Genomic DNA, 17855 nt, shown 5'->3' on the forward strand with positions numbered 1-17855 from the left:
ATATGCTATAAACCACCAAATATCTGTGAGATTGAGGAAGCTAAAATACATTTGCAAATGGAGAAGGCATCAAAACTGGGTCATGTTTGCATAATGGGGGATTTTAATTATCCTGACAAACTGGGGCAATGAGATTAGCGTTACAACAAAAGGGAACAGGTTTTTGGTGGTGCTTAAAGAATTATATTACCCAAATTATTGAGGAACCAACCAGGAGAGGGGCAGTTCTAGATTTGGTCATATCAAACAATGTAGAAGTAATAACAAATATTCAAGTCCTGGAACATTTGGGTAACAGTGATCATAACATGGTCTCATTTGAAATAAATTATCAAGAAACAGATTACATGGGTTCAACAAAGACTTTAAACTTTAGAAAGGCAGATTTTAATAAACCGAGGTCTAATCTAGTAGTAATACAATGGGATGATGTTTTTACAGGGAAAAAAAGATAAATGGGCAGTCTTTAAAACATTGTTAGAAAAGCACACATCAGTGTTTACCGTTGGGTAATAAGTATAAAAGAAATAAGTCAAAACCAATGTGGCTAAATAAACAGGTAGGGGAGGAAATGGACAAGAAGAGGAAGGCGTTTAGATTCTTTAAATCAGAAGGGACAGAGACATCGTATCAGAATTATAAGGAATGTAAAAAATTGCAAAAGGGCAATCAAATTAGCAAAAATGGATAATGAAAAGGATTGCAATAGAAAGTAAGGTCAACCCTAAAAAGTTCTTTATGTACCTTAACAAAAAAATGAGAAAAGAAAATATAGGACCCTTTCAGTGCGAGATGGGCAGGCAGATTATTGGAGATAAGGAAAAAGCTGAGGTATTAAACAAATTCTTTGCGTCTGTGTTTACCAGGGAAGAATTAAGTTCAATAGTTGTGCCGCAGGAGGAAGCCACAACCTCCATATTAATGAACAATTGGTTAACTGAGGAAGAAGTTCATAAGCTACTTGAAAAAATTAAAGTAAATAAGGCACCTGGCTCCGATGGCATACATCCAAGAGTTCTCAAGGAGTTAAGCTCAGTAATAGCAAAACCATTATATTTAATATTCAAGGACTCCATTTCCACAGGCTCAGTACCACAAGATTGGCGTAAAGCAGATGTGGTGCCTATATTTAAAAAGGGAGCTAGATCACAACTGGGAAATTACAGACCTGTAAGCCTGACTTCAATAGTAGGGAAACTACTTGAAGGTTTAATACGGGATAATATTCAGGAATACCTAATGGAAAACAAAATTATTAGTAATAGTCAGCATGGATTTATGAAGGATAGATCTTGCCAAACTAACCTTATTTGTTTCTTTGAGGATGTAAGTAGGAATTTAGACCAGGGTAATGCAGTTGATGTGGTCTACTTAGATTTTGCAAAGGCTTTTGATACGGTGTCACACAAGAGGTTGGTGTACAAAATAAAGAAAGTTGGACTCAGTAATATATGCACCTGGATTGAAAACTGGTTAAAGGACAGACAACAGAGGGTTGTCATAAATGGAACTTTTTCAGGTTGGGCTAAAGTCGTGAGTGGAGTACCTCAGGGATCGGTACTAAGACCCCTGCTTTTTAACTTGTTTATTAATGACCTTGAGGTTGGGATCTTTTCTGATGATACTAAATTGTGTAAGGTAATAGAATCAGAGCAGGATGTAATTTCTCTTCAGAAGGACTTGGAGAGACTGGAAACGTGGGCAGGTAAATGGCAGATGAGGTTTAATACAGATAAATGTAAGGTTATGCATTTGGGATACAAGAATAAAAAGGCGACTTACAAATTAAATGGAGATATATTGGGGGAATCCTTGATGGAGAAGGATTTAGGAGTGCTTGTAGACAGCAGGCTTAGCAATAGTGCCCAATGTCATGCAGTAGCTGCAAAGGCAGACAAGATCTTATCTTGCATCAAACGGGCAATGGATGGAAGGGAAGTAAATATAATTATGTCCCTTTACAAAGCATTAGTAAGACCACACCTTGAATATTGAGTACAATTTTGGGCACCAATCGTAAGAAAAGACATTATGGAACTAGAGAGAGTGCAGAGAAGAGCCACAAAATTAAGGGGATGGACATTCTAACTTATGAGGAGAGGCTAGCTAAATTAGATTTACTTACATTAGAAAAGAGGTGTCTAAGAGGGGATATGATAACTATATACAAATATATTCAGGGACAATACAAGGAGCTTTCAAAAGAACTATTCATCCCACGGGTAGTACAAAAGGACTCGGGGCCATCCCTTAAGGTTGGAGGAAAGGACATTTCACCAGCAACAAAGGAAAGGGTTCTTTACCGTAAGGGCAGTTAAAATGTTGAATTCATTACCCATGGAGACTGATGACAGATACAATAGATTTGTTCAAAAAAGGTTGGACATCTTTTTAGAGGGGAAAGGTATACAGGGATATACCAAATAAGTATACATGGGAAGGGTGTTGATCCAGGGATTAATCTGATTGCCAATTCTTGGAGTCAAGAAGGAATTAATTTTTCCCCTTAAAGGGTTTTTTTGTTTGCCTTCCTCTGGATCAATAAGTAAGTATAGATATAGGATCAAGTATCTGTTGTCTAAATTTAGCATAGGTTGAACTTGATGGACCTATGTCTTTTTTCAACCTCATCTACTATGTAAAAATACTACACTGCCATTGGTCTACACTGACTGCACTCCCATTGGTCCAAACCATCTGCCCTGCCATTGCATCCCACGTGACTGCGTCACCACATGGGAAGACAGATTTCTTGTCTTCCCTGCTGGCTGACGCGCTACAGCGCTTTGTGAGTCAAGACAACAGAACCCACTGGGGCCTGCCTGATTGAGGTGTGTCTGGTTTGCGGCGCGCACGCCGTCGTCACCACCACGGACTCAGCCCTAGAGCATCAGAATGAGCTCACTAGACGGAGATTCATATAGATATTCCAAAATCCTGCAGTATCTTTCACATGACAACCTCTGTTGTCTATTCAAACCTTTTTCACTGCGCCAGGATGCACAGGGCTGTTTTGCATGCAAACATCAGATTTAGAGAAACAGTCTTTTCTTCAGCTTCTCTGGTAAAGGTCTTTAAAGTCTAGAGGGATGGCTGCTGAGCTCCTCTTACTTTGACATGTAAACTTTGGTTTGAGGCAGACTTGGGCACCAAGTCTAAAAAGGAGTCAGTGAAAACAAGCACAGTACAGTGAAGAAATTTCACAAGTAAATATAAATGTGGAACTGCAGCTTGCATGTTCAACTCTTCCTCACAAGCATGAAAGCCTGCTGCATACACCCCCCAGCCCCTCACATACCCCCCATAGCAATGAGAATCCGAGAACGCTCCGCAATGAGATATTCCGCCTGGGTTACAAAGTTTTCAAGGTCATAGTCTGGTTGCTCTGTCATTGCCAACAAGTCCGTCCATTCTGGTTCTTTCTGCATTTGGGAAGTTTAAGAGAAACACATTAAGCCATGGTACAATACTGCAGCAATCACTGCAAGTCTTCATTTTCATCTCTTGCATGCAGAACCTCAAGATGGGTATGGAACTTAAAGACTTTTAGCACTATGGGGCTGTTACCTTGTGGTTTTTAGAACACAAGGATTGTTTGATTCTGCAGCAACTTGTAACAGAACTAGAGACCAAGCAGGATCAGACATCAAAATAATGTTAATTGCCACTTAATGTTTACATGCATATTTATTGCCCATATATGGTGCAATTTGACAGCTGGAAATGGAGTGCAATAAACACCAGGGTCTGCATAATTCCTGGCCAATGCAAATTCAGTAACAATGTGCTGGCGAGACTAAAGGGGGAAATAAACTGGATGTTAATCTTCACTGCTGGAGGGGCCTGCAATTCGACTCAGGAAGCGTTAAACCAACACCTCAATCTGCAAAGTCCAACGTGGTTTCCAAGAAGTTACCTGCACCAGTTCCCGCAATTCCTCCACAGCTTGATCCTCCAGTTCACCAACACGATTCATAGCATCCTGGAAACTGTTCATATGGGAGGACAGTTCTTCATCCTTCAACGATAACTATTAAACAGAACCAGGTGAAACTGTTCAAAATAATGTTATGCCCAAATCACTGGCTTACAAAATGCATGGCCTATTTTAAATGCACAGTTACAACTAAAATGTATTTTTTATAGATCGGATGGGACACTACCTGCAACCAATGCTGTTTCCCCTCCACCACGATTCACCATTTAAGATCATTGATGTCTCAGCCATTATTTGGGCTCCCTCAAACTAGGTGATGCATCACACCGCACGAAACAGGTTGCTGAACGGTCATTTCCTTCACATTACCCAGATAGAGGTTTAAAATGTAAAGCCATCTTTTGTGCACCTTTAATTATATTATTTGCATATTACACTGCCAGTACCTCTGCACAGAACAGTAGAATTCATTCTTGCCGCAAAGTAACAAAGCTGGTGTTTGGTTTTAATACGGAATAATTTGGAGTAGCAGACATGTAGCCAATAAAGTAAAATCCAACTGCAATGACTGAATTACTTCAGGACAGAGACCTGGCAATGCACAGGAGGTACACAAAAGGTTCCTTCAGGCCACTAGGTCATAAGGAAAATGTCAATGGAAACATATCTGTATTTTATCTGTTGATGCGAACTCAGTTAGTGAAACCATTTACTTTGTGTGGAAATCTAACATACGTCATCTTGGAGCAGTGATTCTCCCAAGCAGGTATCAGAACTGTCACTATCCTCCATCTCCATCACGTGGTTGGTCTCATTACTAGTTGGTCCATTTTGAGGGCTCAATTCCTTTACTCTGAACAAGGAAAGAATACTTCATTAATTGGGGGGTTTTTTCCCGTATGAATTTGCACATGGCTAGCACCATCACAAGAGAGTTAGGGAGATTGTACACTATGGTTTGACATGGCTCAACAAGTCTTTATAAATCTTGATCAGATTGTCTTTATATTACATTTAGCAAGAAAACTGTAATAACCATGACAACATTTGCATTGAGAAAACGAGAGATGGGGTGAGGGGGGGAGCAGTAGGAGTTACATCTCATAACATGTGCACCATGTATCACATTCTGCACCACTTTTTGCCCAACCAAATCCTTCACCTTTTAAGTGGCACAAGTTTAACATAGTGCATCAGATGTAACACCGTTCTTCCCCCGTGCCGCAGCTCTGTGCCAAAAAACAGAACAGTGTAAAAACACCTCTATTTTGATATATAGACCCCCAAGGTAGAAGGGGAATGCACAGAACAGGGGGAGCGGTGTTAGCAGCTGACATCTTCCCAATGAGTTCTCAATGTGCTAAAAAAGGTCTTGGTAAAAAAAAAAAAAAAACTAATTCATTCTGTGTCATGAATTCTACTTTAGGGAAACAGATAGGAGCCAAGACATTAGGATTAATACAGTACCTGTCTGCATATCTTAGTGTGTTGAGAGAATACTCGCAGGAGTTCATTCCGGGGGAAATCATAGCAATCTACAGATGGAGAAACAAAATACATGGTTATACAAATCATGCCGTCTTGTCCACCAATCTATAAAAGCTGTAGTTAGAGATTTACCCAATTAGACCTTGTGATAAGACTGTAGTCAAGCTTGTCATTTGCACTCAGTACTAACTAACTATTGTAGCACTGTGTGTTTGCTTATCTAGGACTTCCAGGTAAAAGGAAGTTGTGCAGAATCGCAGCACATCTTCCATAACATCTGTGTTCAGAGGGTTCCTGGATTGCAGTATAATTACCATGCATGTCCTTGAGTTCTCTCCTATGAATGAATCCCTCAGAACCTGGGTAAGTTTACTTTCCCTGAAAGGGGTGTGTGCTTTGTTCTGACCCAGGGCACGGATGCACTCCTAGATATAAAAAAAATAATATATATATTAAATCATGAGCTTTATAGAGACACATAGCAAGCTTACCACAACAGATAAAGAAAAAAGCAAGGGAAAAAACATGACATCCTACCAGTAGGAAAAATTTTGGTGGCATTATGCTTTGAGATACCAACCTCTTCACGAGATGCCTGTGTTCTGGAATTACTTTCAATTTGGGGAAACAATTATTCTTATATATTTGATCTGAGTGTGCAGTGTTTCCTTGCAATAGGAGTTTAGGTAGGAATGGTGGTCCCTACCTTCCTCATTAACACATCTTGGCAGTATTGCATTTTCCCCTCTTTTTGGAGTCTACCAAAGTCAGGGGTATAAGAAAAGCAACTGTGCTACCTTAAGTTTCATCTAGGGCCGAGGTGGGCAACCCTGTCACCAATCGCCACAAGTGGCAAATTGGCCATGAAAGTGTGGCGAATTTGAGTTTGTCAGCGTGTCCGGTAAAACTGTTGAGGTAATACCGGACGCGCATGTATCCGGTATTACCACTGTCTAGCCGGGAAGCGCGGCAGTGGCGGCAAGTGTGGCGGAAGCGGATGATGGAAGCGCTGGTGCCAAGGGGGCGGGCCACAGACAGTGGCTGGGAGCAGTGAGGTAACCAGAGAACAGCGGGGGCGGAGCCCACAGCCCGGTGGCGCCGGTGCCAGAGACTCTGCAGGGACAGGTTTCTGTGCTGTCTGCCAGGAGATAAGGTAATGTGTGGCAATTGTCACTTAATTCGCTACATTGAAAAATAGGTTGCCCACCTCTGATCTAGGGAATGCTTTAAAATAAGCATTCAATCACAAATCGTTGTGTACAAAAATAAACACACAAAACATCAAGTGCCGAATAAGCAGTAGAAATGCAGACATATTCCGAGACAGGCAAACTAGGGGTCTAGACAGTCAATGTGCTTTCATAAGAATTGAGTGTAACTGTAACAAGTCATTACTATACATCTTGGATTATTAATTACATGTACTGCAAACAATGAAAGCCAAAGAAAAGGGAAATGACCGTCAACCTTCCAGTTACCTTTAAGGCAAGCAAGCTCTTATTTATCTCTGCTCCTTCCATCCGTGTTGTGCGATCAGCAGTGGACGTATCAACACCTCTTTCATTCCCTGCCAGATCCACCAAGGAGAACTTGCCATGAAGCTTCCCTCTCCGTCGCAGGATGATCTGAAAGCAGGCATGAGAGCGAGAGGAGCTGGTGTTGGCAAACGTCTGACCGGAAGTTCTGAGGATGGGAGAGGTCGACCATTAGAACTTTCAAGTACAGTAAACAGCAAGTCAGACATTTCACACCACACTCCCATCAAACATGCCTTCCCACTGTCACAAATTGCCCTGATCACACAAACCGGATGTGATAGTTGAACAGGTCTACAAAATACTGCATGACAGCACGCAGAAGTAAATTGTGGTTAGTGAAGCCAGTCCTGCCAGTTTGTTGTTCCTACCTGCAAGCACTGCCAATTTCAATCATATTGAAGACATCATCCGCACAGGTAACTTGTTTCTCCAGCAATCCTACAACCTGGACCTCCTGCTTGGCATCTTCCAAAACACGTAGCTTTGCCTTCTTGTTTAAAAGATCAAACACCTACAATAGGAGCAGAATTCCACTGACCAATAGTAGACATGAGCAATCTAAAATCAGTAAAATGTACATAATAGACCATCAGTAATGTTTACCACCATGCAGACTTCAGGATTCAGTACCAGAGCAATTTATTACTGTACCTATCCTGTCATCCCAACCCACTAGTTGACTATGTATAGTAGATCACTGATTAAGTCATTGGGCCAGAACTTCATATTCAATGTGAAATGATCTCCAACTAATCACTTCTGTACAGTAGGGCAACAAATCTTCCTCTCCCACCATCTTGGTCTATTTCTGTTCCCCTCCATTTAATTTTCAATGCCGACCATTCCATTGAAACCCTGTTACATGCAACCTATTGTGAGGCAGTTTGCTAATGCATAGTTACATATTAGATTAGGTTTTTTCCATCAAGTTCAACCTATGCTAAATTTAGACAGATTCTTTATCCTATATCTATATATATTGATCCAGAGGAAGGCAAACAAAAAACCCAAGTGACATATCCAATGATCTCATAAGGGGAAAAATAAATTCCTTCCCGACTCCAAGAATTAGTAATCGGATTACTCCCTGGATCAACATCCTTCCCATGTTTACTTTACCTAGTGCGAAAGTCATCAGCAGGATGCACCCAGCACTTAGACCAGGTCCCTACTATCGGTCTGTGGAATGCACAAGCTACATCAGTGTTCAACAGCCCAAAAGAGATGCATCTCTGGACCGCAAGCCAGTTATCCACAGGACGCCAGCAAAGGTGGGCCACTCACTGAAGAGACAAAGCACTGCTCCCTGATGTGGGAGGAAAAATTGAAAACAAAAAAACACCCTGCTGGAGGCAGTCGTATAACCTCCCCATGGCGACCGGCAAAAGTAGGCGATTCTTCTTCCGGACCAAAAAATTTAAAAAAAAAAAAGTGTAGGGGTGGGGGAAAGATCAGGTTGCCCGAGCCTGCATAGACTTCCTGTAGGTGGCCTTAAACTGTGCTTCAGTAGGACAGAATACTGACTGGAGTAGAGTAACTCTTTATGGGATGTGCATTACGGATCACGGTATCTCAGCTGAAGGGGAGGAGCTTTTCCCACAGGTTAGATGTTGCCATGGAGGACGGAAGTAAAACAAAATAAAAAGGAGGTCCCCAATATGCTGGTGATAGATGGCAGATGATTACCTTTCCAGGACAAATATGTGGTGGGGTAGGGGAAGAGGAGAAAAAAAACAAACAAAAAAAAACCCTGCTGCATTAGGCTGTACGAAAATATAATATGGTTCACTCCTCTGAACTCAATGACAATCTCTTTACAATACAGTTTATGGTGTAAGTAGAGTTCCCTTCCAGAAACATGGCAAATAGCATCCACGTTAGTGATAAGCGCACCTTTCCGTTATAGATCTCGAAAAACGTCACAAATACATCCAGGTCGAGATTATTGTACCGGGGTTGGGTCAGCAAAAGGAAGACATCACGTGCTATTGGGTAGGAAACAGAACAGTCTCAGTGGATTCACAGCGCATGAACGCTCTTTTGAAGCTTCAGTTCCTTAGTTTAAAAGTGCTTTTAATTGTAATATATCCTTTAGAACAGTGATTCTATCCTGTCAAATTTATAAGAATTTAAATATGTAGGAATGAGACTGGGAAATTAATTATGGTGGAAGGAAACATGCAATATAATTAAGAGTAATTTTGATTTAGTCTTCATGGACTGCATTTGTCCCTCACCGCCCAGACAACTTACATGCAAAAGCGTAGACTCCTTTCGAAACGTTCTGGCTTTTGCCTGAGAAGTCACCGCCCATAGTCTACAAACAAATGCAATAAATCATTGTTATATGCATTAGGGGGCAAGGATAAATGATGCGAACATAGAGCCTCATTACCAATTGACAACCCTGCCTTCACATGGCACCCCTCGTTTCTAACAAAATGGGCTCTGTCGACCCTTGGGCCTAGCGTCCCCTTGGGTATATCCAGCTAAACAACTTCCATGGACCTTTTTAAAGTGAAGTTTTCCGTGGAAGACGCCTATAACCATCCGTGGGTGAAGAGGCGGAAAGTAAGTAAAAGTATATGTATTACAAGTCATGGTAGTCATTGACACACTGATGGCCTATTTTAGTTCTAACTCTACAGCGACAGCACTGGACCTATTCCAAGCTATGACTGAATTCAGAGTCTGCTGTGAGCCTACATTAATGGCTGGGAGAAATAGGTTATTGTCCAAGTCAGACCAATCCCCTCTAAACAAGGCCCAATTTGCTTGTAACCCATCCATACATGTTTGAAGTGAAAGTTTCTAAAAGCCGCAGTATTTCCATTAATTGGAAGAGTTTGAAAGCAATACATTTACCCACTACTCCTGGGCCACCTGTAATTCTGTACAGATAAGGGGAAATAAATGCCATCTGCTGCCCTCTGAGATTAACCAAAATGTTGTGTGTTGGAGTGCTCAAGAAATGTTACGTACGTGAGTTTTTCCGCTTCCTGTTTGTCCATAAGCAAAACAAGTTGCTTTCCCGCCTTCAAATATTGACTGAACCAATGGTCTGGCTGTGAACCTACAAAAACCATTAAAAAAATATATAAATAATAAATAAAAAAATCAGTCATAGGGCCAAAGGAAGAACGCACCCCTACATATCAAGATAAGATAGAAAGTGTAGCAATGCTCTTAAAGAATCATTAAAAACCACTATATGTTGTTTAATAAATCAACTGTAGTATTAGATACTTTACACATTTTGTATAACTATGTCCATTTTAATAAACTTAATAACTATTTACATGCAGTTTCAATACGATACAGAAAGGAAGCCATGGGTAAAATTGTACATTATAATGCAAAGTAAATTATAAATACACACAGCGTAGCATAGTTATTGAATGTGTCACTGGAAACCAACCACAAGTGCCAATGTTTAACCAATAACTTTTTGGTCACCACGTCCTAGCTTTGCTATTTTGGCTGTGCTGCGGCTATTTCTATCTGGATCTTTCCCTTTTAGAAAATCACACCACTTCCTCTTGATATAGGCAGCCGTACGGCATGTCATGGAAAGCAGGATCAACGGTCAATAGCATCGATAACTGCATTGCTGTAAATGTATAGATATGCTTCATTTATTAGAACAAAAATGAAAAAATAAAGCGGGCAAGAGCCAATGCCCTTAGGCTTCATCTATAGAAGAACGCGCTAGCTTCTGCGTTCCTCCGTGACCCGGCGTCGCGCTAGAAATACAAGCTTGTTTGTATTGCGAAGCGCCGCTCTCCCTGTAGCGCATGTGCACGCACCATGAGTATATGCATTGGCGTCCCAGTGTTTGTTGCATCGCGAGCTACTTAGCTCGCGCCATATCCTGCACTATGGACGATGCCTTAAGTAGGTGGTCTTTGAAGTGGGAGACACGAGGCGGATGTCCATAACCACACAGGCACCTGAAGCACTGGCTGACTTGTCCAAAGTTGCAAATATTTAATTGTAAGCTTGCGGAGGCAGATGTACAATGTAAATGTTCTACAGAGCTAGAAGATATACCTGTACACCACATCGTTTGCAGCAGTCTCGTCAAAGGAAAAATCAAATCGAAAGGGCTGGTTCTCCAAATACTTAGTCAGGTCTACTTTCAGCTTTGGCTCATGCACCAGGATAACACTTTTGCTTGGCACAGAGATTACATCGATCTCCCTTTTTGTAAGCTCTGTGGAAGGGAAGGAAAGATTGAGTGGATGCTGCTGCAAGCTCAAACACGTGACAAACTTTACACGGCAGTTTTAACAAAGATTTACCTTGCTTGTTAAGAGGGCGTTTACGAACACACACACAGATGCGATGCTCTTCAGCCTGCACATTGAAAACAATGTTTAGTCAGCAATGGTGATGGACAAGAGACTAATATTACACTAGAATTTTTTTATTTAACAAGGTGATCCACAGTATTTTTCTTGATACTATAGTATCAATCAGCTGTTTATGCCAGTAAGATAAGTTTATGTAATGGAAATATTTATGATTGAATTACAACAAATGAAATAACGAGATCTGCATACACAGACCACCATTACACAAAATATATACCACCAAGTAACCAACTATATAAGGCTTTGGTTCGATCCGAAGCAGGTAAACACTACAGTGACATTTGTTCAAGCCGCTACTTACTAGGTCTGCCAGGCTTATTCGCTTGCAATCCAATGTTGCTCGAAAGTCCTTAATCATTTTCCCAAACTCCCAGTTTGGGATACTCTTGTCATAATCCTGTAGAGAAAGTTTTGTCCCATTGAGATCAAAAACGCAACATAGCCCTGTGCCTTGAAAGTTCCCAGCATGTCACTTGCACATCAGGAAACATGCATGCTTGCAGAACCATCCATTGGCAGCACAACACCTTCCTTCCCTACTCCACAGCTATACTTTTATGCTTAAAAGCAGCTGTGACATTCTCAGTCAGTTATAGTCAAACATTAAGATGACAAGAAAGCAGCCTTTTCATATTAACGTTGCCCACAACATACGACCGCCACACAATTTTAATTACCTGTCCCCGTTTGGTCCTCAGCTCTGTGTTCTGAGCACGCTGTTCTTGTCGCTTTGTTTTCATTTTTTCCATTTCTTTAACAATATTTGATTTTCTTCTGGCTAGAATAGTGAATAAAAAAAACAAAAAAAACAAAAACGCAATTCAGTAATGCTATATATGCAAGCAACATTGCAATTAACATTTGGAGGCATCAATACCAGTGATATTACAACTGCCATATGGGTAAGCAAATTGAAATAGACCAAGAGCTAGATACATTAGTTCAGTCTTGATCTTGGATATGCTCAGATTGCACAGGGGTCATTAGAATACAGTAGGCAGATTTATATGATCACCTACAGGTATATTCTATTCACTCAGTTTGAGAAGAGCAGAATAACAGGGCTCAGGTAAAACAGAAATCACCGATTTATAGTTTGTGCTGGAGTTAAAACTATGTGTAAGTCTATGTAAGCAGAGGGAATACAAACAGGTATCCTTGGGAGACATTGAAGCATCCAATCCTCAGTACTAGAAAGCTTATTACCATGACTGGCTCTGACAGATGGCAAAGACTCTTCTGCAATGTCTTTCACGCGTGGCAGTAACCGGGCTTCCCCAACACTGTTCATTTTGGTAGCCCGAGATCGTACAACTGAGATACAAAAAAAATAAATACAGAACTTTATGTAAATATTTGTATAAAGCAGATGCTTACATTTTCTTTATTTATTCAACCCACACGTAATAGAAAAGACTTTAACTTGCTCCTGAAACATGGTGTGAAAATGTGTATATTTTACCATTATTTTAATTTCGGGTATTCAAGCCATGGCAGTGCGCACCAACTGGTTAAGTCCCACCCTCCAGCGGAGAAAGAACAGAACAATGCTACCTGTAGGAGGCCCTATAAATAGCCACACCTCTCCAGGTAGTCTTCTAGTTTGCAAGTGGAAAAATATAATCAGACATATTGGTAGGTCCCAATAATAAACAAAGGTATGGGAATTAGTGTTCACCAACATGGATGGACTATCCAGGAAATGAAAATTATGGTAAACAACAATTTTCACTTTCCTGGTCGTCTCATGGCAGTGGGCACCAACGGGAAATGGTACCCATCTATTTATTAGTAGTAACAACAGACTGAACAACTTTTTAGCCAAACTATGCATCTGCGGAGGCCTGGACATCCAGTCGATCATATTTTAAGAAAGTGTTGCTGGATGAGCAAACTGCTGCCCTGCATAATTCTATGGGGGAAGTTTAAGCTTTTGCTACCCATGTTATGGCCATGGATCTCGTAGAATGTGCTCTTAGACCTTCCTGAGCCTACCTCCCTTTTATGGTACACAAGCCTTCCTAAAACCCCTTTATGTTATCTTGGATGCGACCTCACCTTTTTATTCTCCCTTTTGGGAGGAAGGAGGTCTATTCAACTTTCTGATCTGAGAAGAGATTGACTTGGATGTCTCAACATCCAATGAATGAAGGGTGTGATCTTTACCATTTGAAGGATTTGGGCAAAAACTATTGTAGCACAATTTCCTGATTTAGTTGGAAAAGATGAACTTTGGCAGGAACAGTTGTACTGGCCTAAAGACCATATTGATGAAAGGTTTATATTAAAAAAAAAAAAAAAAAAAAATAGATCTTAAACAGATCATGAACGCAGATGTTACTGCCACCAAGAAAACAGCCTTTAGGGGCAAGATCCATAGAAGTGGACTATAGAAGAGGTTCGAGTGGAGATAACAGGATCTCAGCATTGTGGTCTAGTTTTCCCATTGCCTGGTAAAAGACACAAATTACTGAAGCTAGTTGTCTTCCTAGTAGTACAGAAAGTGCAGTTACCTGCACCTTTAGAAAGCCGACATTTCCATCTCCAGACAAGATTGTAAAATTAGGACACCCTCTATGTCGTCTTTTCTAGCTGCCATCAGGGTTTGTATATCTTTCAGAGAGAATCCTTTTTCTTGTAGCAGGCTCTGCTCAATCGCCAAGCAGCAAGTCAAATTCTCTGGGTTGGGGTCCTCAATCGGACCCAGAGATAGGTCAATACCATGGCTGATCCTCTGGCATTTCCTTTGGGAGAAATAGTCCCACATCCTTGTCAAAGGGCTACATTTGTGTACATTTTCTAGAAATGTATACCTTTTTATTGGGCTGCGCCCACTCCTTAAAGGTATTCTTGATGACGTTGTGCACCAGAGGTTTTGGTCCCTTTACAATCCTTCAAACATGATCTTTAGGGTCAGGAACCAGACATGGATCCTCGATGGTCAAAACCTCACATGGCTTTGTCCAGAGGTTCGACTGGATCGAGGTCAAAAGAAGTGGTATCCTCTGGTACAGTACATTTCATTTTTGGATGAACCAGAATCCATCTCAAATATCTTACACAGATCTTCCTCTGAAGATGCCAGTCTATTCAGACTGGTAAATTACCTTGTGCCCTGTGTCACTGCATCCAGGATAAGAAACCACCATAAACTCAGTTGGTTCTTTAGCTGGCTCCCTTAGGCAGTCAAGAGCTTCCCCCCATAACACATGTTTGTCTGAATAATATTTGGCCTCTTTTTATGGCAAGAGTGATACCTGAAACCTTTTTTGGGTTGAATACCTGGAGTACTGAACAGATATGAGCTAAGGCAGGGGTGGCCAAACTGTCCTCAAGGGCCACAAACAGGGCGGTTTTAAGGACATCCCTGCTTCAGCACAGGTGGCTTAGTGTCACTTAATTTGATTGTGCAACCTGTGCTTAAACAGGAATATCCTTAAAACCTAGTCTGTTCCTGGCTCTTGAGGACAGTTTGGCCACTTCTGAGCTTAAGCCGCCTAGCTCTTTTGAGCTTACCTCAGGCTTTTGGGTACAGCACCTACAGACGCCATGTTAGTGTAGATTTAGCCACTTACAGCACCTCTTCCATGTAGCTGTAAGCTCTTCCCAGGCTTTGGTTAAGGCAAGGCAACCGAGAGCACTCCATAGAGGCCGGCAAATATACTTCCAGGTTCCGACCGTGTGACGTCGCTTCTGCGCATCTCCAGAGGTAACAAATAGTGTGAACGCCACAGGCGGCAGAGGAAGGGAGACGTCAAGTGACTCACTACCCATGCAGGAACAACGGCCTAAATGAGTGTCTAGTGCTGTGACTGGATAGCCTGAATAAGCTCCGCAGACCGGCCACACCGAGTTCAAGTGTCGGGTCTTCCGACGGAGAAATGTTGAAAATGTACCTGGATGGACTGCAAGAAAGGCAGTCAGGTAACCCTAAATATAGGAGGGGAAAAAAATACCTACCTCAGCTAGGACAGAAGAGACTACCTGGAAAGGAGGTGTGGCTATTTATAGGTCCCCTACAGGTAGTTTTTTTCTGCCCTATCTCAGCAGGAGGGTGGGACTTAACCCATTTGTATCCACTACCATGGGACAACCAGAAAATATACTGCTGCATTATATTACAAAAAGATGCAAGTGAAAGGCCAGACTCAATGATTGGGATTGCATTTCAGTTCATTCTTTGCAGCTTCTTTAAAAAAAAAAAAAAGAAAAAAAGAAAATGCTTTTTAAGACCTCCTGTGAAATACAAAATCTATAGGTAGTTAGTTTCGTGGTTCAGCATATATCTATGAAATGTGTCTGTAACGTAAACAAATGGGAATCTGCTCACCAAAAATAGTGGCATTTTACCCTGACAAGAAGCAAATGTGTAAAAAAAAAAATAAGTTTATTGTACTCAAAGCCCAGTAAGGTCATGTGATTTGAATGATTAAGTGTTTGGTTTTCCACTGCTTTGAAGAACCTGACGTTACAAGAAGGCAACACTCACCAGGGATAGCATTTTGTCTGACGGGTGTAGGGACTGAAGGTTCTACTTCCATTTCATTTTCGGGTGGCAGGGTCTCTGTGATGGCCGTCATCCTTGTAGAATGGCCCTGCAGCACTAAAGGAGGGAGGTCAGGTCAGTACAGACATAACACATGACCAGCCAAAGGCCACATTTCTAAAGTGCACTTCTGCATGCAATTGCCCACATTCCATGGCCGGGATGAAGTCAGTATTACCAGACTTACAAAGTCAATACCAGGTTGTGAAAAGGTTAAAATAAAAAAAGTGAACAGTGATTGAATAGAAGACCGAAAAACAGACAATTGTGAACTTCTCAAGTGTCACATGAAAGGGTGAAAGTTCTAATTGTAGGCTAATTAAATCAGACGGACGTCTCACACATGAGCATATTACACCACTACTTAAGCAATCTAACTGCAGTATTAAGAAAAAAATAAAAATAAATGTGCAGGTCGTTAAGTGTCAAACTTCTGACAAGCTACCCCAGTCCTAAGATTAAGGAATTAAAATTGGGCACCTAGAGATCATATTCATTTTATTTAGCCCTGCTTCTCCTATTAAGAATGGCCAAGTCATGTGAATTATAAGGAGCTGTATTATTCTAGGAGCGAGGAACTAGGCATGTCGGATGTGTTATCAAAATGCAATACAAGAACAAAGCATCCATTTCGGCTGTCAGCCAGCCTGTCAAGGAAATAACCAGCTTTCCTTAGCCGAAATGTTGGATGCTTTGTTTTGACATGTATTGCATTTTGATAACAAAGTGCTCAGTTCCTTGCTTTTTTTTCCCCCTCTGATAATTCACTTTGGGATAGCAGCAAGACTACCCCCGAGACACCGGTAACTATATAGCAACTCCTTTAATAAGTTGATTTTAAATGACAAAATATATTTTTTTTATTTAAACATGGACATCTAAGACATGTTTGAAGCAAGTAATGTATTCAAGTGATATTAATATTGAAAAATATGTGTGAATTGGCAATGAAAAAATAGGCATTATTCATAGTGTTTAAAGGAATTTAAAAAAAAATGAGAAAAGGGCAGACACCCTTTAGGGTAATTTCAGAAAACCAAAGCCAAAATTCCATTGTGATCAAGTGATGTGAATCAAAGATGAAGTACCAAGCAATTTATCCAGAATCAAAAGATTATTCGTCAAATAGTAGTTTCCTACATTCGTTCTTAAACATAGCCCAGAGTATGTCCATAAATCATGATCAGCCAAGGACACATTATTCCTTTTCTGTACGTTTTTTTGAAGTGTCCATGAAGCCCACCTTGTTAAAGTATGCACTGAAGAAAATACTGGTGCACTACAGATACAACCAACATTGTTAATGCTCGTTCAGCACCTGCCACCTTAAGTATCAAAGAAACATGGTTTATGGAAGCTAGAGATTGTATGGGCAAGTTAAAGTCTACCTGATAAACGACAGATACCAGATCATAAAAACTGTATTTTAAAAAGTGTAAGGCTCTTAGGACAGGGACTTTTTGCAAATGCCCAAACATAACCCCCCCCCCCCCCAATGACTCGAAGTAATATGAAGTGAAAAAAAGTTAGTAAAAAAACATACGTTATTTGTGGCAATTCAAGTAGACTTGTCAGGGAAGCATTTTTTCACTGTTCCCAAGCAGCAACATGTCTCAGGACCACCAGTCCCTTCCTCTGGCGTGTCACAATGCGCTTTCAGCATCCCTAATAGCTGTCAGAAATCACCCTGTTCAAACCATCAGTCTCATGACGATTTCACACAAGTCGTTATCAGACGTCCCATCAGCCCTCGAGAATATAGCACCTCCCTCCTAAATTAGTGGAGTCCTAATTTGGGCTCATCTTCATATTGCAAGAAATTAAAGTTACATACCGATCAACACCTTAGAGCAGGCCTGCACAACATACGGGCCGCATGGCCTCTGTGCGGCCCGCGATGACTCCGGCGGGGCGCAAGTTAATTAAATAAATAAAAAAAAAAAGGTTTTTAAAAATGGCGGCGATTCATCCTC

The 17855-nt window shown here is 41.0% G+C and overlaps 2 protein-coding genes across 4 annotated transcripts in view; both read right to left on the minus strand.

Annotated features, from left to right (window-relative positions):
* RPS8 (ribosomal protein S8) overlaps positions 1-11919 on the minus strand; it is a 63218-nt gene extending 51299 nt beyond the window's left edge. The window contains exon 1 of the mRNA XM_075616182.1: positions 11914-11919. Within this exon, the coding sequence (XP_075472297.1) occupies positions 11914-11916 (3 nt within the window). The 5' untranslated portion in view covers positions 11917-11919. The remainder of the gene's footprint in view (positions 1-11913) is intronic.
* Positions 1-17855, minus strand: part of KIF2C (kinesin family member 2C) — a 30212-nt gene that overhangs the window by 1822 nt on the left and 10535 nt on the right. For all 3 annotated transcript variants that reach the window (XM_075616177.1, XM_075616178.1, XM_075616180.1), the window contains 16 exons: positions 15826-15939; positions 12543-12650; positions 12014-12114; positions 11638-11733; positions 11265-11319; positions 11014-11176; positions 9946-10036; positions 9217-9280; positions 8857-8948; positions 7332-7474; positions 6904-7108; positions 5740-5850; positions 5405-5472; positions 4673-4790; positions 3917-4030; positions 3299-3422 (listed from right to left, as the gene is read on the minus strand). In XM_075616177.1, coding sequence (XP_075472292.1) covers positions 3299-3422; positions 3917-4030; positions 4673-4790; positions 5405-5472; positions 5740-5850; positions 6904-7108; positions 7332-7474; positions 8857-8948; positions 9217-9280; positions 9946-10036; positions 11014-11176; positions 11265-11319; positions 11638-11733; positions 12014-12114; positions 12543-12650; positions 15826-15939 — 1767 coding nt within the window. The remainder of the gene's footprint in view (positions 1-3298; positions 3423-3916; positions 4031-4672; positions 4791-5404; positions 5473-5739; positions 5851-6903; positions 7109-7331; positions 7475-8856; positions 8949-9216; positions 9281-9945; positions 10037-11013; positions 11177-11264; positions 11320-11637; positions 11734-12013; positions 12115-12542; positions 12651-15825; positions 15940-17855) is intronic.

Source organism: Ascaphus truei, chromosome 10, assembly GCF_040206685.1.
Source record: "Ascaphus truei isolate aAscTru1 chromosome 10, aAscTru1.hap1, whole genome shotgun sequence".
NCBI lineage: Eukaryota > Metazoa > Chordata > Amphibia > Anura > Ascaphidae > Ascaphus > Ascaphus truei.